The sequence below is a fragment of the Narcine bancroftii genome, chromosome 1 (genome assembly GCF_036971445.1).
Source record: "Narcine bancroftii isolate sNarBan1 chromosome 1, sNarBan1.hap1, whole genome shotgun sequence".
Lineage (NCBI taxonomy): Eukaryota > Metazoa > Chordata > Chondrichthyes > Torpediniformes > Narcinidae > Narcine > Narcine bancroftii.
Window position 1 is genome coordinate 126,252,574 of NC_091469.1, and position 23,009 is coordinate 126,275,582.

Genomic DNA, 23,009 nt, shown 5'->3' on the forward strand with positions numbered 1-23,009 from the left:
ATTAAGCCGTCAATAATCTCCGCAGGGGCACCAACCACCGGAGGCTTTCGGGACCAGGTGGAGTGGTGAGGCCCAAGGACTGTCAGAGTGTCAAATGATCCCCAGCTCCTGCAGATGCGAGAACTCTTATATATACCAATAAGTAAATAAATATTGCTTTGTAAACATGAGAGTCTCAGATGGTTAGTGTGAACAGTCCTTTGGTCATTTAGCTTTCTCACTGACCATCTGAAGAAGCTGTTCCTCAGCTTGGTGGTGCTGGCTCCAATACTCCTGCATCTATTTCCCATCGGGAATAGCTAAAAGATTATGTGTATAGGGTGGAAAGGGTCCTCCATTATTTTGTGCACCCTCTTCAGACAACAATCCCAGTAAATCATTTTGATGGGGAGGGGGGGTGGGGGTGGAGGAAGACCCCCTCCACCTCCAAGGATCTGGAAGGTTTACATAAGTCAGCACAACATTGCAGGCTGAAAGGCCTGTACCATGCTGTAATGTTCTCTGCCCTAATTCCATTTTCAGTTACTTAAAATTGCCTTGATTTGACCAGTAAATTGAGAGGAGGATGAAGACATGGAAAGCCATTTCCTGGGTGAAATGGAAATTCCAGATGAAAATGGAAACAAGAAGAACAACAAGCGAAACCCGACAGCTGTGGCAGGGCCTAAACGCCATAACCTGCTACAAACCCGAATCCAGTGAAGTTGCAGAGAGCAAAGCTTTACTCTCAGAGGAACTCAATGCCTTCTACTCCCGATTTTTCAGCAGTAACGGCGAAGAACCGCCCCTCCACACCCCCACGTCCCCTGATGATCCCATCCCATCGAAATCTGAGAAGGATGTGCGTGCTGCCTTCAATAGAGCAAATCCGAGGAAAGCATCCAGCCCGGTTGGAGTACCTGGCCAATTATTAAAAATCTGCGATGACCAACTTTCCAATGTATTAACGGATATCTTCAATATCTCACAGCAGCAGGGTATGGTGCCCACCTGCTTCAAGCAGGCATCGATCATTACCAGTGCCCAAGAAGTGTGTAGTAACCTGCCTTAACGACCAGTAACACTCACATCAACAGTGATGAAGTGTTTTGAAAGGCTAATGTTGAAGTATATCAGCACCTATCTGAGCAGTGACATGGATACATTCCAATTTGCCTAACGTAGCAATAACTACGACGGATGCCATCTCACTGGCTCTACACAAAGCCCTGAAATATCTGGACAGCAAATATGCATACATCGGGATGGTCTTCATTGACTACAGTTTGGTATTTAACACCATCATCCCTTCAAAACTGATCAGCGAACTCCAATACCTAGGACTCAAGACCCACTGTGTAATTGGATCATGGATTTCCTCATTTCCAGACCACAATCACTAAGGATTGGTCAGAACATCTCCTCCACAATCTCCATCAGTAATGGAGCACCACAGGGGCTGTGTTCTTAGCCCTTTACTCTACTCACTTTACACCTGTGAAGGTGTTACTCAGTACGACAATAACACAATGATACCACAGTAGTGGGTTGTATAAAGAAAAGTGATGTCAACCTACAGGAGGGAGATTGAAAACTTGGCTGAATGGTGCACCAACAACAACATTGCACTCAATGTCACCAAAACTAAGGAGTTGATTGTTGGCTTCAGGAAGGGAAAACCAGAGGTGTACAATCTAGTGATCATTGGGGATATCAGAGGTGGAGAGGGTGAGCAAATTTAAATTCTTGGGAATCACTATCTCAGAGGATCTTTCCTGGGACCAACACACTAATGGCATCGAGAAGAAAGCACGTCGGTGCCTCTACTTACTCAGGAGTTTGTGGAGGTTTGGTATGACACCAGAAACACTGGCAAATTTCTACAGATGTGTGGTGGGATGGGTGCTGACCGGCTGCATCATGGTCTGGTATGGTGACACCAATACCCCTGAGGGGACATCACAGGCAAAACCCTCCCCACACTTGAGTACATCTACAGGGAACGCTGACATCGGAGGGCAGCAGCAATCAACAAGGATCCCCACCACCCAGCACATGCTCTGTTCTCACTGCTGCCATCAGGAAAGAGGTATAGGTGCCACAAGATTCACACCTCCAGATTCAGGAACAGCTGCTACCCCTCCACCATCAGACTCAACAACAACAAGTAAATCAGGGACTCTTACTTGTGCACTTAATTGATTTTCTTTATTCTCTCTCTATTACACAGCCAGTTTGTTTACATTTGTTATCTATTTACACAGGTCTTCATTTGTTTCCATGTATATGCTGTGTACAATCTTTTTGCACTTCCAACAAGTGGTAATTCTGCCTCACCCACAGGAAAAAGAATCTCAGGATTGTATGTGATGTCATGTATGTACTCTGACACTAAATCTGAAATCTCAAATCTAAATAATAGAACCCAAGTTTACTAATTTTGCTCTTTGCAGGACTCTGTAGAAGATATGAAATTCGTCCTGGGAGGGTCGATTGCTAAAGTAGCTGCACTCCAGGACTGCATGCTACAACAAAGTGATTCTGCCGGAATTGTAGGTGAGTTCACCTTGGGTCAAGAGGTGGGAAAAATAATTCCTGGAAAGAGGACATGGTCCCTACCACCTCTCCCTTAACTCCCTGTTTTTTTATTGCAGGGTAAAGACTATTTCACAAATGTCGGAAATCTGCTTGAGGGCATTTTCCCCCTTTATCTGTAGTTTTTCACAGCCTGTGAAACAGCAGGTGCTGTTTCCCCTCGGGCTGCCTTGCATGGCATTGGTGAACTTCTCCCGCATTTGGTTTGGAAGCATCTATTTATAGATCAGTGGGATAATTGATTTCACTTACAGTAGGAGGATTTCCAACATATCCCAATTCAAGATTGTTGTAAAAGCCAAAAACACTTCAGAGGTCAGGCTGCATCTGAGGAGAGAAAAATTAGCATTCCAGGTTGCTACACCTTCTTCAGAGCCGTCACAAAGAGTTCTGATGGACATCATTCTTTAAAATATTTTATTTAAAAATTTTCCATACATTCAGTAATGAAAATTCATATAATTATGCAAGTTCCAAAAGAAATTAAAATGACGAACATGATGGTATTCACCCCTAACCCAAACCACCCCCTCCCTCAGAACAGTTGGTATATAAGATATAATATAGCTATATAAACATAGAAATAAAAGAAAAGAAATTTTTAGGATTGCTCAGTGAGATGTCGTCTAACACACATATATAAAAGTTCTTCATTACACCTCAGAGGAGAACCTCACAGGTCTAGAGGCATAGAGAGGACATTTATAACAAATTAAATCCTAATATTTTGGGGTACGGGTGTCAAATTTGGAAAAAACATAGCATATTTATTTCTCAAGCTATATGCATTTTTTTTCAAAGGAATACAACTTTGAATTTCTGCATGCCTTCTTGATATACCTAAAGATATATCAGATTTCCAATTGACTGCAATACATTTTCTTACCACCACTAAAGTTAATTTGACAAATTCCAGTTGGTATTTTGATAGTTTTAATTTAGGTCTTGTTCCTTCAATATTGCATAATAAAAATAAATCCGGACCTTAAGGAAATACATCCTGTAACTGTCACCTCACAACAGGAAAGAGGGCAGAGGATGTCGCCGGGACTTGCAGGTTCGGACTTTATTCCTTGTAGTGCAGGAAAATCAGGGGTGTAGATAGAATAAATGCAAGCAGGCTTCATCCACTGAAGTTAGGTGAGACAAGAACTAGAGGACATAGGGTAAGGTGAAAGGTGACATTTTCAAGGGTATCTTCTTCACGCAGAGAGTGATGAGAGTGTGGAATGAGCTGCCAGCTGAAGAGGTGAATGTGTGTTTGATTTTGACATTTAAGAAACATTTGGATAGGTACATGGATGGGAGAGGTATGGAGAGCTGTGGTCCAGTACAGATCAATGGGACTATAATTTAAATGGGCTGAAGGGTCTATTTCTGTGCTGTTCTATGGTTCTAAAGCTTCCCAATACTGCAATGTCCTCTTCAGAAAAAAAAATTGGTGGCACTGTTGGAACTGCTGCAATGGCAGCATTGCCGCTGATGTGGTCCGAGGAGAAGGGAGAACAAATGCGCAGTGCTGCTCTGAAGGATTCAACTGTCTGGTCCTAATGCCAGCAGCTTCATACAGGCATTAAACAGCCTGTTTAAGGTCCCAAGAGTGCCACCAAGATGGCAGAACCTGTACTCGGCAGCAGCCAAGAGGGATTATAGATTTGGGAGAATTGGACCAGCGCAGGGCACCAGAAATAGGGAAAAACACCCTCTGTTGAGAAAGAGAATCAGAGAAAACAACCCTACAGGATGGTGACCATGGCGGCAGACCTGCCAGGGTCCCAGAGGCTGAGGGACCCACACAGGCGGCAGGCGATTTACGGACGGGGGACACACATGGGCTGCAGGTTGCTGGAGACTGGCTCATGGGAACCAGGTATTGGTGCAAGGATTCAAGAGGGTGCTGAGGGCAAGAAAAGCTCCCCAAGGGCCTCGAGAACTGAAGACTTCCAGATCATGTCAGAGGTTTGGACCTAGAGCTCGGGTTGCAGATGGATCAAATCTGTGAAGCTGCAGATCCTCCACAAACCCTTGGTGACCCTGAAGGGACTCTCTTTGGTTTCTCTTGCAAGAGGCGCCGGGCGACACTAATGGTGACTCTTTGTTTGCCCTATGGCAAACAAAGGCAATTTCATGTAATATTACATGTTCTGTGCTATTACATGTCAATAAAAAATCTTGAATCTCAGCGTGACCCAGAAGTGTCCTCGGTATGAGCTCATGCTCTGATGACAAGCATGATGCCACAGTCTAACTTGAGCGGGTCACTAATGGAGTGAGACTGTGCTTGGGTCATAAGCAGGAGCAGAAAAGAATAGCACTGTATTCTCCCATTGATGTGACTACACCTGTTTCAGTAAGCAGGCAGGCATATATGAATCAAACCCACAACGATGTGATATTATACATGCAAAGTGGTCACTAATATCTCAAAGGAGTCCACACCTAATATTAGAGACTTCACAAATGTAAGAGAACACAAAGAGGAAAAAGATGGTCAGATTGTATTTCTCCCCATCCCCATCCTTCTACCATCTTGCTACCAAAAAATGCTGCTTCCTGCAGCCTTGTCACTTTCCTGAAAACTATGGTGACGGCCCAGAGAGGGTTTTAAATGAGGTGCAGGAAACAACATATGAAGTCACGGTTTGAGACCCTTGTGTTTCTTTTTAACATTGCAACAGGGATCCTCGTTATTAATGTCAACCACTGACCTAAGCACATGTTCCAATTTATCCAATAAAGTAGATCCTGCTGTGCTGAACTAGGAACATTTCCTCTTTCACTTTTAGAAAAATGAGTACATATATATCTATTGAGCTTATTTATTGGAGAGAGAGAGAGAGAGAGAGAGAGAGAGAGAGAGAGAGAGAGAGATGGCTAGTTAGAGTTCTTGAGACATCTCCAGACAGCTTTGGACTATGGTTTAAGATAGTGGGGGAGGAAGCAGATAGCCAAAGCTGTGGAAAGGAAAGGGAGCAGGGAGAAGAATGGAGAGGATGAGAAAATAAAATTGGTGATTGGAATTCATTCTGAGGCCCTGGTCATGGAAAACAACAGAGGTTTTTCACAGCTTGCTCTCGTCAAAGGCTTTTGAACATCTTTAAATATTTCTGATGTTAAATGTTAATAGCTGTAAGAGACATTTAAAATATTCAAAATATTTAATCATTAATTTAAATCATATTAAGAAAATAAAAATAATTACAAATAGAACAAAAGAGGTAAACTCCCGTGTAGGTTGTCGGACCTAAGGCTTTTCTCTAGTGCAACTAAGAATAAGAAGTGATTTAATGGAGATCTACAAGATTATGAGGCATAGATAAGGTGGCAGCCAGTGCCTTTTCCCGGGGCGACAATTGCAAATACCAGAGGGCATCTCTTTAAAGTGAGTGGAGGAACATTTATTGGAGACGTCAGAGAGGGCCTGGAATGCATTGCTGAGGTAGTGGTGGAGGCTGGTACAATAGGGACATTCAAATGACACTTAGATAGGTAGATAGATGTAAGAAAAATAGAAGATTATGGGTGTGAGGTTGGGAAGGTTTCCATAGGTTGACACAAGATCATGGGGTGAAGGGCCTGTCCTGTGTGTGGTGAACTGCTGTACACAAGATTAATCTGTAATCTGGCTCTGCCCCATCTTGTGGCTCCTCCCTCTTAAAGGATCCAACACTACAACCCCACCCCAGAAAGCACAAGATGACCTTCAAGTTTACAGTAAATAAAAGCCTACAGTTCTGTAACTCCAGTCTTTTGAGTTATTGATAGCACTTCACTGTGCCATAATAATCTATGTTCTAGAACAGGGCTAGGACATTTGGCTCCTCAAATCAGTTCTATTGTTCAATTAAATCATGGTGGGTCTGTATCTTGGATCTGTGGGCTCACTATTGCTTTATATCCATTAGTGCACTTACCTAAAATAAAGGAGTTAGTTAAACAAGAAAATCTGCAGATGCTAGGATCTAGTGCAATACACAAAGTGCTGGAGAAACTCAGCAGATCATGCAGGATCCATAGGAAGTAAAAGGCAGTTTCTGGTCTAAGCTCTTTGTCGGAAATTTAGATTGTCAATTACCATTGAAGTCATGGAGCCACACAGCACAGGAACAGCACCTTTGGCCTACCGTGTCCTCACTAACACTAGCCCTGCTCTAATTCAACTTATTCTCCCACATTTCTCCACAGATACAACCAGTCACCCTGGGGATAGGGGCTCGTGGCCAGTTACCCTACCAATCTGCACAGTGTTTGCAATGTGGGAGGAAACCCATGTGATCACAGGGGGAAACCTTGCAAACTCCACACAGACAGCACCAGAGATCAGGATTGAATTTGGGTCACTGGAACTGTGAGACAACAGCTCCATTATCAATCACACCGTGTAGCTTATGTCTTGCATTTGCTTTGCACTCAAATTCATAATTGCTGCAAACTCTCAGGACACAACAGGATTCAATGACTGAAAAGCCTTGGAACCTGATGGATAGATTTAAGTTCTTCAATTTTATTGAAAGCCAAGTAAAGTAAATCTCAGATTCCAAAAAAAAAGTTCATGTTAAACTCAAGGTTGATGAGCAAAATTTTTTTTTTAATGGGGTGAGAAAACCCCTTTTAAACAAGAGAGCCCTGCAGATGCTCAGGTCGAGGGCAATGAACAAACATTCTGGAGAAACTCATCATGTAACCTTCATTGGTAGCATAATTTTAAATTTAAACATACAGTATGGTAACAGGCCCTTCTGATCCTTGAGCCATGCCCCCCAAATAGATCATTTGACCCCCAACCCAAGATAGTTTTCAAGGGTGGGGATAAACAGGAGCAGCTGGAGGAAACCCATGTAGACACAGGGGGAATAAAGAAACTCTGTACAGACAGTGCTGGATGCAATCCCAGGTCACTGGTGCTGTAATATCATTGCACTAACCTCTACGCTAACTGTGCTACCCAACTGTAGTTCAACTGTAGGGATGGAAAATATAGGTTACATCACAGGTACATAAATTTGACCTTTATTAGAATATAAACAAAATCCAGTGGTGATGGCTGCTAGTGAACTTCCAAAATATTCCTTGCATTATTGGCATCTTAATGGAAGATTAAGATCCCACCATCTACAGCAAAACTGCCTCAATGTAACACAAAGCACGTAGAAATGGAAAAAGTGATTGGCCTGCTCATAATATGATTTTTTAAATTACAAAATAGACTCTATTCACAATAAAAAAAATATTAATTGCAAGGTCTTTTCACAAAGAGTGTCACATTTGTATGTACACAAAGGAAGAACTGGGCAAGTTTTTTGTAACATTCATTGTGTCATATTCATATTTTCGTAGCATTTCACCATTAACGAATAGAAGAAATTCAAAAACCAGTTATGGTAGAATTCTTATAGCTGCCTCTCCACGGGATTAGGTGGGATATCTTCATTTCCCTGGTACAGTCTTTATTATGGCGTCTACAATGGGCCGTTGCGATAAATGTCCTTTTGAAAAGAAAATCAAAGAGGACTGAGAAGATCCGTGCAACAGTGCTGTCTGATCTTTGACAAAAATATTTGGCAGTAGGAACCTGCTTAGTATTTCATGAAACAGGTCCACACCTAATCAGAATCCAATCCTGCAACCTTAGCATTTTCTTTGGATGCCTGACATATTTGGAACACAGCACATTTAGTTGGGTCCTATCCGATTTAGGTTGGGTAGCCGGCTCTGTTTTACAGCTCCTTCCATTTTTATCTCAACCCTAAAAACCCATATATGTTGATCTGCTTGTCTCCAGTTAGTTCCTGATCCTCTAATTTCCCACACTCTCCTTTCCCCACCTCCCTCTCAGGGACAGCTGAAAGGCTGATAATTGAGCTGTGCCCACATCTGTTTTATTGCAACCAGCTCATGCAAAGCTGAACCTGAAGGTACATTCCAGCTCACAGTACCATGTGGGTGGCACAGTTAGTGTCATGGTTAGTGCAATACTGTTACAGCGCCAGCAACCGAGGTTCGAATCCCGCACTGTCTGGAAGGAGTTTGTACAAAGAATAAAGAGAGGCCAGAGAACCTTACAAAGTTGATCTCTTTAACATGTCTGCATTCTATGCCAAGAAAATGCTGTCTTATGAAGTTCTCTCTACGTTGCAGGAGATTCAGGAAGACATTTGGTGGTCCAGATGACACAACTCAATGAAGTGCTTGCAGAAATGAAGCAGCTTCTCAGACAACAGGTAATAAAGATTTCCTTGGCTGGAAATCCTTTGGAAAGATATCATCAAACATTTTTTATCCAAAACTCTACTAACAGAGCACAGAGTGTTGGTTGATGGTCACCCTTGATGCTGGCAAACTTACCAGGATTAAGTTCCTGAGTTTGGATGTCAATAACGTGCACCAGTGTGCAGATATTAAACATGTAGGTTGTCCTGGTGGAGACAAGATAAATGATGTTCTCTGCTATCAGGGGTAGATGTGGGTAAACCATGGAAGAGTGACCTTCCCAGGTTCCATCTTAAGGGAATTGCTTATATTTGGGAATGCAGATTTGTATTGAACTGTCAGGTGAACCTACATCTGCCTTTTAGCTAAACTAGTGGAAGCAGATGACAGGCGAACCCTTGGAATATGGAACCCTTCCATTTGATTCTACCCACTACACCAGAAGCTTTCTATGTAATGAATGAAGGTTCCATCCTTCAAAAGCCTGCTGGTTTCTTAAACTTAAGGTCCAGGTTCAATACCCCTGGCTATGCTTTCTGAAAAGTTTACAGAGAATGTGACTGCCTTTTACCTTCTCCTCCTACTTTACATTTGTGCATCAACATCTCTATGCGCCATGAGAAAGACAAAATTCAATAGATATAAAAATGATAGATAAATATTCACACTTTCAATAGCACAAAAAATGTATTGCTTCAATAGACAGGTCTTTGCTGGTCCCAGATTGGAGTAGTATGAGAAGGTTCAGAAGCATGATAGCTGTTGGAAAAACTAGTCTTAAGCCACCAGTCTGACGGCGCAGCCTTTGATTTATAAAGTGAAAGAGGTTCAAAGAATATGAGCTCAAACCCAGCACTTCATAAATGTCTACTGAACAGCACGGATCCCTCTGTCCTGCACTCTTCAGATTCCTGAAACATCGTCAGTAGGCATCTGAAGGCATTGGAGAAGTACTGTCAGTTCTGCCTCAGCAACACTTGTCGAGTCAATTAGCAAGTTGATGACTGACTGACTGCATTTTCCCAGGCCAGCAGCCCAACATCAAGGTTCTGATCCTACTCAAACAAGTCCAATGAGCAGGCTGCACTGTCTGCATGTCAAAGACCAAATTCTCCCAAGCAAGCAAACACGCACGCGCGCACACACACACACACAACACACACACACACACACACACACACACACACACACACACACACACACACACACACACACACACACACACACACACACACACACACACACACACACACACACACACACACACCAAATCTGCTCACTGCCCATTCCATGTAAATATCTCAATTATATACTTGAGGAGTATAAGAAATAAGACCATAAGACATAGGAGCAGAAATAGGCGATTCTGATCATGAGCTGATCCATTTTCCTACTCAGCCCCACTTTCCACCTTCTCCCCATAGCTTTTGATGCAAGAAAACACTTCAGAAGTAAATGAGGAGGGGTAACAGAAGGCATGCAGTGGCTCTGTGAGAGAAGGTGAAGAAAAATCCCAAAGTCTTCGACAGATATATTAAGAGCAAAAGGACAGCAAGAGACATAATTGATCCTATTGAAGACCAGTCTGTGCATGGAACCAAGAAATGGGGAAGATCTTAAATGTATGTTTGCATTGGTATTTACTTGGGAGATAAACATAGAATCTATAGAAGTGAGACAAAATAGCAAAGAGGTCAGGGACCCAATACAGATTACAGAGGAGGAGGTGCTTGCTGTTTTGAGGCAAATAAGGGTAGATCAATCCCTGGGGCCTGTCAAGATATTGCCTCAGACTTTGAGAGAGACGAGTGTGTCAATTGCAGATGCCCTGGCAGAGGTATTTAAACATTCTTAGCCACAGGATTGGAGGAAAGTTAATGTTCTGTTGTTTAAGAAAGGCTCTAAGAATAATCTGGGAAATTATAGACCAGTGAGTCTGACATCAGTAGTGGGCAAGCTATTGGAGGGTATTCTAAGAGACAGGACACACTTGGATCACACTTGGACTGATTAGGAATAGTCAGCGTGACTTTGTGCATGGCAGGTCATGTCTAACCAATTTTATAGAGTTCATTTTTGTGGAGACTACCAGGAATGTTGATGAAGGAAAGGTGGTGAATATTGTCTACATGGACTTTATTAAGGCCTTTAACAAGGTTCCACATGGGAGGTTGGTCAAGAAGGTTCAGTCGCTCAATATCCAAGATGAGGTGATTAATTGATTTGAACAGTAGATTTGTGGAAGAAGACTGAAAGTGTTTGTAGAAGATTATCTTTCTGATTGGGGCCTGTAACCATTGGTGTGCCTTAGGGATGGGGGCTGGGCCCATTGTTGAATTTTAAGGGCATAGATAGGATGAATTAAGCACCCTTGTTCCACTGAGGTTTGGTGAGACAAGAACTAGAAGACATGGGTTAAGAATGAAAGGTAGAAGGTTTAAGGGGAACATTAGGGGAACTTCTACTCTTGGATGGTAGTCAGAGTAGGAACGAGCTGCCAATAGAGATTGTGGATGCGAGTTTGATCACCGCACTGAAGAGTAGTTTGGATGGGTACATGGATAAGAGGGCTATTGTCCAGATGCAGGTCAATGGGTCTAGGTGGAATAACAGTTCAACACAGGACCAGATGGGGCAAAGGTCCTGTTTCTGTGCTGTAGTATTCTATGGTTCGATATCCAAGAGATGCTTCAGTTTGAATGTTAAAAGCTATCAGGATAGTATCAAATATATTCATTAACCCTCAAATCTAGGCCGGTATCTATAATCTATAGAATTCAACAAGCAAGTTATGAAAACTAAATTCCCAGAGCAAAACGAATATACTGAAAAGTACCCTGTAGCGAATTAAAGTTGACTTGCCCTTTTACCTCTCTTTGTGTCGAATGACCTTCTAGATTGCTTTTGCAACTAAACGTTCAACACTATTTTCCATTTCCTGCAATCAAATAAATAATCTGGGATTATTTGGTACAATTAAAAAAACTATCAGCGGAACTGGATCATTTAACAAGTAATTCAATAGCAAGTCCGTATTTGCACACAACCACAAGCAATCCTTGCACAGGAAATTGCAGCTTGTAACACCTCTGAGTCATTATGATGCTTGGCCTGGTAAAGGCACATCTCCACTGTGAAACTGAAAGGAAGGAATGACTGGCAAGAATCCACCATGTCGAACAGACATTCCTAAGAGACCTTGTGTGCTTGTTGGGAGTAAATAAGACTAAAAGGGATATTTAAACTGATGGCGACTAGCATCAACCACACAAGACAGAGTGCAAGTAAAACGCTAGTTTTAATAGGCTAATATATACAGCTAGGCCTTGCCTCTGTGCAAGCCTAGGCCAGAATGAATGAGAATGAGCTGCAACCGGTTTATATATACAAGGTCACCAGGTGGTGGTCCCTGGTGACCTAGTGGTGTAATAACATACCACCAAAGTTTGGCCTCCCTCCCCCCCCTTCTCTTTTCCATGCGTTCATAAGTCCAGTATCTGGCGAGGTTTCCTTTTCTCCTGTACATTCGGGGTACTGGGGCGGGGGGTGGGTGGAGGGTATTAAGGGTCGAGGGCCCTGACATTGGGCGGGAATATGCTGAGGCTTCCCGTCAGGGTACTGCTTGTTGGAGGTGTGTTGTTTGGTGGGGCCTCATGGGGTGACATGACAATCGTCCGTCCTGGTGTCCGTCATTCTTTTTTTTTCAAGATTAAATTTAATTCAGTCAGAAAGTGAACTGTAACACGGCGGGGAGGAGGTGGGAGGGTGAGGCCACGGCATTTTCTAGTCCCAGGGCTGATGATTGTCCGCTGGGGTTCCCAGAGTCCTTGGCTGGGGGCCTGGGGGTCATGACTCGCTGTCCGAAGTGGAGCTCTCCTGGCTGATCTCGATCTGGAGTGAGGGCAGGTTATCCAGACGACTTTTCTTGTGCGAGCGTTCCTTCTCCCGGATCAGGGCACCCCAAGCTCGCTGCAGAGCAGTGTCACCATCTTCATCCTTCTCCTCTCCCCCCACCGCCACCGCCGCCGCCTCCTCCTCCTCCTCTCCCCCCAGTGTGGCTTGTGTCCGTCATTCTTCACGCTTGTCTGTAGGGGTCCACGACCCTCCCGCGTCATCCACGATTCCTTCCCACTGATCCGTTGAGGACTGCAGCTCTCCTGCATCATCCACTGTCCCTTCCTGCTGAACTGTAGGGGTCAGCTCTCCTGCGTCGTCCACACGTCCATCCAGTGCGAGGTCCCTGGTGGCCACCGAGTCTTTCCGTCCATCCCTGAATGCGACATATGCATAGTGGGGGTTCGTGTGCCTCACTTCCACTGGCTCCACCAGAGGGTCCGTTTTGTGGAGCCTGCATTGTTTCCGGAGGAGCGCCGGTCCTGGTGTCATTGACCATCGAGGCAGCACTGTGCCTATCGCGGCTTTCCTCAAGAAAGAAAACAAACGGTCATGAGGTATCGTGTTAGTGGCGGTACACAACAGTGAGCATATGGAGTGCAAGGCCTCAGATAACACATCTTCCCACCTTGCCATTGGTAGGTCTTTTGCCTTTAAGGTCAGTAGGACCGTTTTCCAGATAGTGGCATTTTCCCTTTCTACCTGCCCATTACCTCTGGGATTATAGCTTGTGGTGCCTCTATCTCTCAGGTTCTGCTGGACCTCAGCACTCATAAAGGTGGCACTCCTATCTGTGTGTATATAACTGGGGTACCCACACATGCTGAAAATGGATTGCAAGCACTTAATTACTGTGGCTGTGGATACATCGGGACTCGGAATAGCAAAAGGGAAGCATGAGTATTTGTCTATAGCATTAAGGAAATAGACATTCCTGTCATAGGAAGGGAGCGGGTCTTTAAAGTCAAGGCTGAGGCGCTCGAAAGATCTTGTAGCTTTTGTCAGCGTGACTTTATCCGGTCGGTGAAACTGCGGTTTGCACTCTGCACAAAGGGGGCAGCCCTTGCTTACTGTCCATACCTCCTCTACCGAGAATGGGAAATTTTGGGTCCTTATGAAGTGGAACAGTCTAGTGACTCCCGGGGGGCCCAGCTCATTGTGCAAGCTCTGCAGCTGGGACATGTGATTGAGGGCTGCACAGGTGCCCCTGGACAGTGCATCTGGGGGTTCATTGAGCCTCCCTGGATGGTATAGAATGTCGTAACTACACATAGACAGTTCTATCCTCCAGTGCAGGATTTTATCATTTTTTATCTTCCCCCTCTTCTGGTTATCAAACATAAAAGCCATGGATCGTTGGTCCATGACAAGGGTGAGCGTTTACATGCAGATAATGTTTCCATTGCCTTACCACTTCCACAATGGCTTGAGCCTCCTTCTCCACTGCCGAGTGTCTTACCTCAGACCCCTGTAGGGTCTGCGAGAAAAAGGCTACAGGTCCCCCCTCCTGGTTCAGAGTGGCAGCCATCTCATCTATGGATCAGATCCCTAATCTCCGTAAAGACCTTGATAGCTGCTGGGCTGAGAGGAAAAGCTGAGGCTTTTATGAGTGGGCGGGCCCTGTCGGTGTAGTTGGGAACCCACTGTGCGTTATATGTGAGAAGTTCCAAACATCTCTTTAAGGTTTTCTGTGAGTGTGGGACCGGGAGGTCTAGAAGCGGGCGCATGCGGGCGGGGTTTGGGCTGATTTCCCTGTTCTGCACCACATAGCCCAGGATAGCCAGTTTCCTAGTGCTGAAGACACATTTATCCCTATTATACGTTAGATTGAGTTCTTTTGCTGCCTGAAAAAAACGTTGAAGGTTAGTGTTATGGTCAGCTTGCGAGTGACCGCAAATCATTACATTGTCCAGGTATGGGAACACCGCCTGGAGTTGGTACTCGTCTACTATGCGGTCCATTTCCTGCTGGAACAGGGATACACCGCTGGTGATGCCAAAGGGGAGGCGGAGGAACTGATACAGCCTGTCGTCTGCCTCAAATACCGTGTATATGCGGTCGCTCTCTCTAATGGGCAACTAGTGGTACACTGCCTTGAGGTCTATGGTAGAGAACATTTTATACTGAGCAATGCTGTTTACCATGTCCGCAATACGTGGTAGTGGATAGGCATCCTGCTGTGTAAATTTGTTGATTGTCTCACTGTAATCCACCACCATGTGCCGGTTCTCCCCTGACTTCACTACAACGACTTGTTCTGGAGCTCTTTTCTATGATGCCCTCCTGCAGGAATCTGTGGACTTCTGTTCCTAATGAACTCTCTGTCCCTCGGGCTGTACCTCCTGCTCTTGGTGGCTACTGGGATGCAGTTGGGAGTGAGGTGCGTGAATAGTTGGGGGGGGGGGGTTCTATATTCAAAGTCGTCAGGCTACAGTGTCGTCTATTCTCAAGGAGCAGTGGGGGAAGTGGCCCATTATGTACTATTGTGATGCTTTTCAATAGGCACTGGAAGTCCAGCCCCAGTAGGACGGGAGCACAGAGGCGTGGGAAAACTAGCAATTTAAACTCTTCATACTCTGTGCCCTGTATTTCCAATGTGACCCTGCAGAAATGTTTTACCTTAGCTACGTATCTGTTAGACGCTAATAAAATCTGGTGGTCACTCAGGTACGTGTTTAGAGCAAGGCGTTTGACCAGTCCCTGGTCTATGAAACTTTCCGTACTCCTGCTATCCATCAATAAATTTGCTGTCGACCCATTAACTTTAATACTAACAGTAGTGTCCGATAAATTGTGTGGACTTGCCTGATTCAAACGCATAGTAGCACTTTGTATCTTAGTCATCCCCGGATAGCGATGTCCTCTGTCTGGCATCCTTTGCCCAAGATGGCTGACAGCACATGGCACTCTGCTTCTGCCTGCCTGAGGAGGAAGAAGAAGAGCTTTCCCGCCTCTCATTTGCATGAGAAAGGGCTTTGGCAGGAGCTTTGAGGCTTCTACAGACTTTTGCATAATGTCCTCTCTTTCCACACTTGGAACAGTCCTTTTCCCTAGCCGGCAGTGGTGCTTGGGCTGTCCGCAAAAAGGGCACTTGGAGCGCTACAGTGGGGCTGCAGCTGCTATATGCTGCCCTTGATCACTCATATTCCTCTCCCTGTGAGGGGCTACAGAGTCCAGCAGTGAGTACTCTTCTAGTTCTCTCCTAGAGTCCTCCAGAGCCTCCACCATAGTCTCTGCCTCTTCCAGCTTAACCACCCCCTTTTCCAGCAGCCTTTTGTCTGATTTCTGTAGATCTGACGCTGGCCACGATCCTGTCCCTTACAAGATCATCTGCATACTCTTGGGCTGATACTGCTTTAAAAGTACAGGCCCTTGCTAAGTCTTTCAGCGCTAGTATAAAATCTCTCACCGATAACCCCTGCTTGCTGTGACCTGGTCATAAGCCGGTGCCTAGAATGTAGCTCACTGTGCCCTCTATTATAGTGCCTCTGTAGGGTGTTCATCGTCTCTTGGTACGATTTAGTGTCTTCTATAAGGGAGTACAGGTGATCCCCTAGCTGAGGTAACAGTAGCATTAGCATCTCCTCTTCTGACGCTCCTTCAACCCCCGCATAATTTAAAAAACATCTCTGCCATCAGCCGAAGTGCGTGCTTGCCCTGGGAATTCTGGGATTCAACTCCAGCCTGTCGGCCTCAGCACTTTGCTAAACCTGAGCCTCTGATTCGGTGGCTGGGGGAGCGTGTACCGGACCGGATCCTGCAGAAACGTGGGCCCCCTCTGGGGGATTGGGGATAGTTGGGGGTGTCTCGGGGGTAGTAATCCGTCCCCGCAGTCCTGACGATAAATCGTGATTGGGAAGGCGACTTGCTGTACACCCTCCAATCACTCTTGACGCGATCCTTGGTTATAAACCAGAAATCCATTGGGTTGCATGGCCGATCCCAGTCCCAATGAATTAGCTAACAGGCAGGGCCCTTGGCCTCTCTTTGCCTGCTCCGGGATACTTCTGTCCCTCTCGTAGTCCACTACAACCACTGGGTGAGTCCCTCTCTCTCCCATGATTTCGATCCCACAGCTCTCCGTCCTTTCTGTCTGGTCCGTTCTCGGCAGCACGTGCATGGGATCCATCCACGTTTCTAGGACCCTGAGGTGGGCCTCGGCGGAGTCGGGAGCATGGGTGAGGGCACAAGCAACATCCATTCTGGATATATATTAACCTATTAAATTGATGGCGACTAGCATCAACCACACAAGACAGAGTGCAAGTAAAACGCTAGTTTTAATAGGCTAATATATATAGCTAGGCCTTGCCTCTGTGCAAGCCTAGGCCAGAATGAATGAGAATGAGCTGCAACCGGTTTATAGAGACAAGGTCACCAGGTGGTGGCGCCTGGTGACCTAGTGGTGTAATAACATTTTTTCTTTGGCTTGGCTTCGCGGACGAAGATTTATGGAGGGGGTAAAAGTCCATGTCAGCTGCAGGCTCGTTTGTGGCTGACAAGTCCGATGCGGGACAGGCAGACACGGTTGCAGCGGCTGCAGGGGAAAATTGGTTGGTTGGGGTTGGGTGTTGGGTTTTTCCTCCTTTGCCTTTTGTCAGTGAGGTGGGCTCTGCGGTCTTCTTCAAAGGAGGTTGCTGCCCGCCAAACTGTGAGGCGCCAAGATGCACGGTTTGAGGCGTTATCAGCCCACTGGCGGTGGTCAATGTGGCAGGCACCAAGAGATTTCTTTAGGCAGTCCTTGTACCTTTTCTTTGGTGCACCTCTGTCACGGTGGCCAGTGGAGAGCTCGCCATATAACACGATCTTGGGAAGGCGATGGTCCTCCATTCTGGAGACATGACCCATCCAGCGCAGCTGGATCCTCAGCAGCGTGGACTCGATGCTGTCGACCTCTGCCATCTCGAGTACTTCGACGTTAGGAATGAAAGCGCTCCAATGGACGTTGAGGATGGAGCGGAGACAACGCTGGTGGAAGCGTTCTAGGAGCCTTAGGTAACATATCACCACATAAACTACCAGAGTAACTGAAACTCAAAGCCTTTTTTTTTGTAATTTACATAAACAGGTTTTCATTTCTAAAGTGCCTCTCATTGTCCTTTCAGATAACACCAAAGCAGAACTTTTAAAAGATCTATTCACAAGTAGCTACAAAGCTCCTCCAAGACATGATAATGACCAGATAATATTGCATAAATATTGCCAGAGCACCACGAATAACACATTTATCAATACGGCGCCTAGACTCTTTTATGCCTGCCAAGAAATCAAGGTGGTTAAAATGCTTCTTTATTTCTACAGGTCACTGAAACCACCTTGTTGCGACACATCATTACCAAATGTCAGGCATGCGGTGAGCTTCCACACTATTTTTTCATTTGCATCTCTGAAATATGATCCTTCGCTTATTTGGGTTTTTTTTACACTTCAAATATCCTCTGTTCAATGAGAATGTAGGTGTTCTGATTTGAAAGTTTGCAGACAACACAAACATTGGTGGAGTAGTGGACATAGGGAAACGCAGTTAGTTCAATGCCTTTATAGCTCCAGCAATTGGGTTCGAATCCTGGGCTGTCTGTAAGGAGTTTGTATGCTCTCCCCATGTCTGCGCGGGTTTCCTCCAGGGGCTCCATTTCCCTCCCACCATTCAAAACATACCTGGGGTGAAGGTTAATTGGGTGTAAATTGGGCAGCACAGACTTGTGGGTTGAAATGGCAAAATGTATGTCTAAATTAAAATAGATCAGCTGGAAAGTTGGGTAGAGCAGTGTAGTTAATTCAGATAAGTGTGAGCTGATTCTCTTTAGAAAGTCCAATTCTGGTGGGACATATATAGTAAATGGCAGGGGCCTTAGGAGCATTGGTGTGCAGAGTGACCTTGGGATGCAAGTCCATAGCTCCCTGAAAGAGTGCACGTGGATAGGGTAGTGAAGAAGGCACCATGTGGCCCACCACATTTTTTACTCCTCAAAAATATCACACATTCTTACCTTCCCTTCAGCTCCCACCCTTGTCATCCCAAAGGTTTATTTATTCTTGCAGTTTTTTTTCCCTTCTAGTTCCTTTCTTAAGTTTTCTCTTAGATTCCCTCTAAACCTCCAAGGACTCATTTGATACCAATTTCCAGTACCTGATACATGCTTTTTTTTTTCTTTTGCCTTATCAAACCTTCAGGTTCTTCCATTATCCAAGGTTCCCTTAAGTTACCACCTTTTCTTTTTACCCTTACAGGGACATGTTGATTCTAAACAGTTACTGTCTCGCTCTTTATTTCCACTAATGATCGGATGTTCTTTTTCATTCTAGCAACTGCTTCTAATATACTTTCACCAGGTTCTGACCTAACAAATAGAAACTGATTTCCCTCATGTTAGGTTCATATCTTGAGGCCCAAACTTATCCTTTCAATTACTACTTTGAAGCTTATCAAACAGGATTTTCCAAAGACACATCATCATTTCCTAACCTCAGGTCTAGTACAGCAACCTCCCTAGTATGACTCTCGACAAATAACCCATTTGGAAGCATTCTATAAATTCCATTCCATCTAAACTCCTTGCGCTAAGGCAATCCCAGTCAATACTGGGAAAGTTATTTGGTGGGAAACATTGCACAGGGATCAGCCAGCAGAGCACAATTGCAAATAATATTTTTTTTCCCTTCCCTGGTCTGCTTTGTTGTGACTTGGGGTGATTAATGTGTTGATGGCTGAGCAATAATTGGGGTCAGATGATGGAACTCACGATACAGATTCAGATTTTTGAAAAGAAGTATAGACGATAGCTTTGAGATGAACTTGAAGTATTTGAAAACTGTTCAAAACTACAAGAGCGAATTTGCAGGAGGAAGTTCCCTGCAATAATGCCACTGGAAGAGATGTAGATGCCACAGTGAAAAGACCTACACATAGTCTACAGTATCGGTCGAAGGTTTCTGCAATTTTCCTGTGAACATCATTCCCTGAAATGTCAAAGTCTCAAGGCATCCTTTCAGCCAAGAGAATACTCTGATAACAGCCAAAGGCATCCTTCAGAGTTTCACTTCAGTCCAAATGGTTTTTAAACAACTACAATGTGAAGCAGAGGTCCACAGACTCTGTATTTATATTATGGGTGTGTCCAATTACTTCCTACCTGAAATGTCACATGAAGCAACACATCTTTCAACAGCCAGACAGAAAAAAAGTCTATTTTACACACAAGTAGAATGAAATATATATTATTTTTAAATTAGAAAGATATACAGTTCATTAATATTATAAAGAATTAAAATGCAAATTAAATATATATTCCAACAAAAAACTTTATTCAGCACATATTAGTTCTGACAATATATTAGATTTTCTATAATGCCCAACGGCAGGAACAAAAAGCATATGTGTACATACTGTTTCCTGGGATAGAACATCGAACAGAAATCTACAGAAGAGTACAGGCTCATCAGCCACAGTGCTGGACTGAAATAATAACCTACACTACCTTCTGTTTTGAATTTCCCTATTCTAGACTCCTCTATTTTTCTCTGTTCCATGTACCTATCTAATAGTCTCTTAAAAGGTACTATTGTACCTGCCTCCACCACCATTGCTGGCAGAGCATTCCATGCATCCACCAGCCACCACCCCTTGTGAAAAACCTACCTCTTACCACCCCCCCTGTACTTACTCCCAAGAACCTTAAAACTATCCCCCTTTGTGTTAGCCATTTCAGCTGTGGGAAAAAGCCTCTGGCCATCCACATGATCAATGTCTCTCTTCGTTTTGCACACCTCTCTCAAGTTACTCCTTATTCTCTGTCACTCCGAGGATAAAAGGCCAGGTTCACTCAATCTATACTCATAAGACATGCTCTCCAATCCAGGCAGCATCCTTGTAAATCTCCTCTCCATAGCATCCACATCTTTCCTGTAGTGAGTTGACCAAAGCTGGATGCAATATTTCAAGTGGGGTCTAACCACTTTACATCATGACTCTAGAACTCGATCCCATGATGAATGAAGGCTAACAAATCATAAGTCTTCTTATCAATGCTATCAACAGCTTTAAGTCCCAATGGACATGGATCCCAAGATCTCACAGTTCATCCTCCCATTAACATTGTACTCTGTCTTCAAATATGACCTACTGAAATGAACCACTTAACCTTTCTCTGGGTTAAACTCCATCTGCCACTTCCCACCCCAGATCTGCATCCTATTACTGTCTCTCTAACGTTTGGCAATCCTCCAGACTATTAACAACACCATCCACTTTTGTGTCAACCATAAACTTGCTAACCCACCTTTCCACTTCGTTATCCAAGTCATTTATAAAAATCACAGAGGGGTCCCAAAACAGATCCCTGCAAACACCAACCTCCACGGAGAATACAAACCATCTACAGCAACTCTCTGCCTTCTCCAGGCAAGCCAATACTGTATCTGCAAAGCAAGGCTTCCTTGGATCCCATGTCTCCTTACTTTCTGAATGAGCCTTGCATGGGGAAACTTATCAAGTGCCTTACTGAAATCCATATACACTCAACCACTACTCTACCTTAATTAGTGTGTTTCATCACATCCTCAAAGAATTCAATCAGGCTCATGAGATAGACCATCCCCTGATAAAGCCATGCTAACTATTCCAAGACAAAGCAGGCAGAATTGACCTATAAAGCAAAATTGTGCAGATTAAATCTGAGTGCTCCAGAGTTCAGAACAATGAAAGGAGAAACAAATAAAACTGCAATGGGACTTAGCAGGCTGGATCCAGAAAGAACGTTTCATCTGGTTGAAGAGTCCAGAAGCAAGGACCACCATATGAGAATGATAAATTTTTCAAATCATATTCTGATCACTCTTTGGAATTCTCAACCCAGGGTGGGTTTGGAGGTTGTGGAAGCTCGGCCATTAAAGTAGAGAGCAACAGGTTTCTGAATCGAGGAATATGGGGATAGTGTTGGAAAATGGGATACATGGCAGAAGAAGCTCAAAGAATCAAATAGTCCATTCCTGCTTCTATTTTCTATCATCTTATTGTCCAACCTAATATCTTCTCAGATTTTTCATTTTGCTTGCTAGCACTGCAGAGAAGCATCTGGGTCATTTTTGCTATATTAATGAAATGAAATCTGTGCACAATTGTTGTTGTATATTGGTATTTAAATGGAAACTCATCTATTAATTTAGACATTGGATTAACTGACCTGGAGGAACTCAATTTACGCCCTGTGGTCCCCACCATTCCTAAACCACACTGCGCTGCTGTTTCATGTTTCCGTGGAGTGAAATGTATTGAGAATCAGAATGGATTTCAGTGTGGACCATGTCCAAAAGGGTTTGTTGGCAATGGAATTCATTGTGCTGATGAAGATGAGGTAGAGTGCAATTACAAAATGGCTACCCTAATTTTCTTTTTCACTTTCTGATTCTTGATTATAATTTAAAAATAAAGTACAGCTTCCTGCCTTTTTTCTAAATCTTCACTCATATATGTTTTATCTTGTATCTAATGATCTTACTTGTTACTTTTTCACCTAGTGTCAGATAAGCCCATGCTCTGCTGGAGTCCGCTGTGTTAACACCTTCCCTGGTTATAAGTGTGAGGGTTGTCCAACAGGTTACACTGGTCGGAGCGCTCATGGGGTTGGATCGGAATATGCCAGGTTAAATAAACAGGTAAACATCAGACACAGTACTAACTCCTGACACAAAAGTACAGTGATCCAAAGGCCCTTGCCAGGGGCTTGGTAGCAGCCCCTCAGCCAGCGCGTGGCAGAAAAAAATTCGTGAACTCAGCAGGAGCTGCAGGTTCTGGAAACATGAGGAAGCTGAAGGGACTCAATGGGTCAGGCAGTGACCCTGGAAAGAAATGGAGAGCCGACATTTTGAGTCGGGCCTCTTTTTCGGGCCTGGTCTTGAGAAACGGCCGCAAGACAAAATGTTGACTGACTAGTTTCTCTCCGTGGCTGCTGCCTTGCTTGCTGATTCATTCCAGCTTCACTCCAGTTGCTCAAGAACTCAGCTGCTGGATTCAGTGCTGGCCTGGTGCACAGCAACTCAGAGCTGAGGGTCAGATGCAGTTTGCCTCTCGTCCTTCAACTTTATGCCAGCTGTGGTCAAAAACTGCAACTTTGGTTGGTGTCGCTGACCTGAATGGAAAAGGTAAGTAAAGGAAAATGGTTCAATTTTTTCTTTATTTTATTTGATCAGTTAAATGCATATCAAATTAACTTTCAGTATTTTTTCACTTATTTACCTATTTCAGGTGTGTTTAAGCGTCTGATTTTCAGCAACACGAAGAAACTGTTGAAGAAGCCTGCGATGGGACAAGTTGTCGACGGGACGGTCTGGGG

General features: G+C 44.3%; 1 protein-coding gene across 3 annotated transcripts in view; it reads left to right on the top strand.

Moving 5' to 3' along the window:
• Positions 1–23,009, top strand: part of thbs4a (thrombospondin 4a) — a 156,146-nt gene that overhangs the window by 50,402 nt on the left and 82,735 nt on the right. For all 3 annotated transcript variants that reach the window (XM_069938527.1, XM_069938525.1, XM_069938535.1), the window contains exons 4-8: positions 2,433–2,535; positions 8,713–8,795; positions 17,980–18,031; positions 21,844–22,031; positions 22,195–22,332. In XM_069938527.1, coding sequence (XP_069794628.1) covers positions 2,433–2,535; positions 8,713–8,795; positions 17,980–18,031; positions 21,844–22,031; positions 22,195–22,332 — 564 coding nt within the window. The remainder of the gene's footprint in view (positions 1–2,432; positions 2,536–8,712; positions 8,796–17,979; positions 18,032–21,843; positions 22,032–22,194; positions 22,333–23,009) is intronic.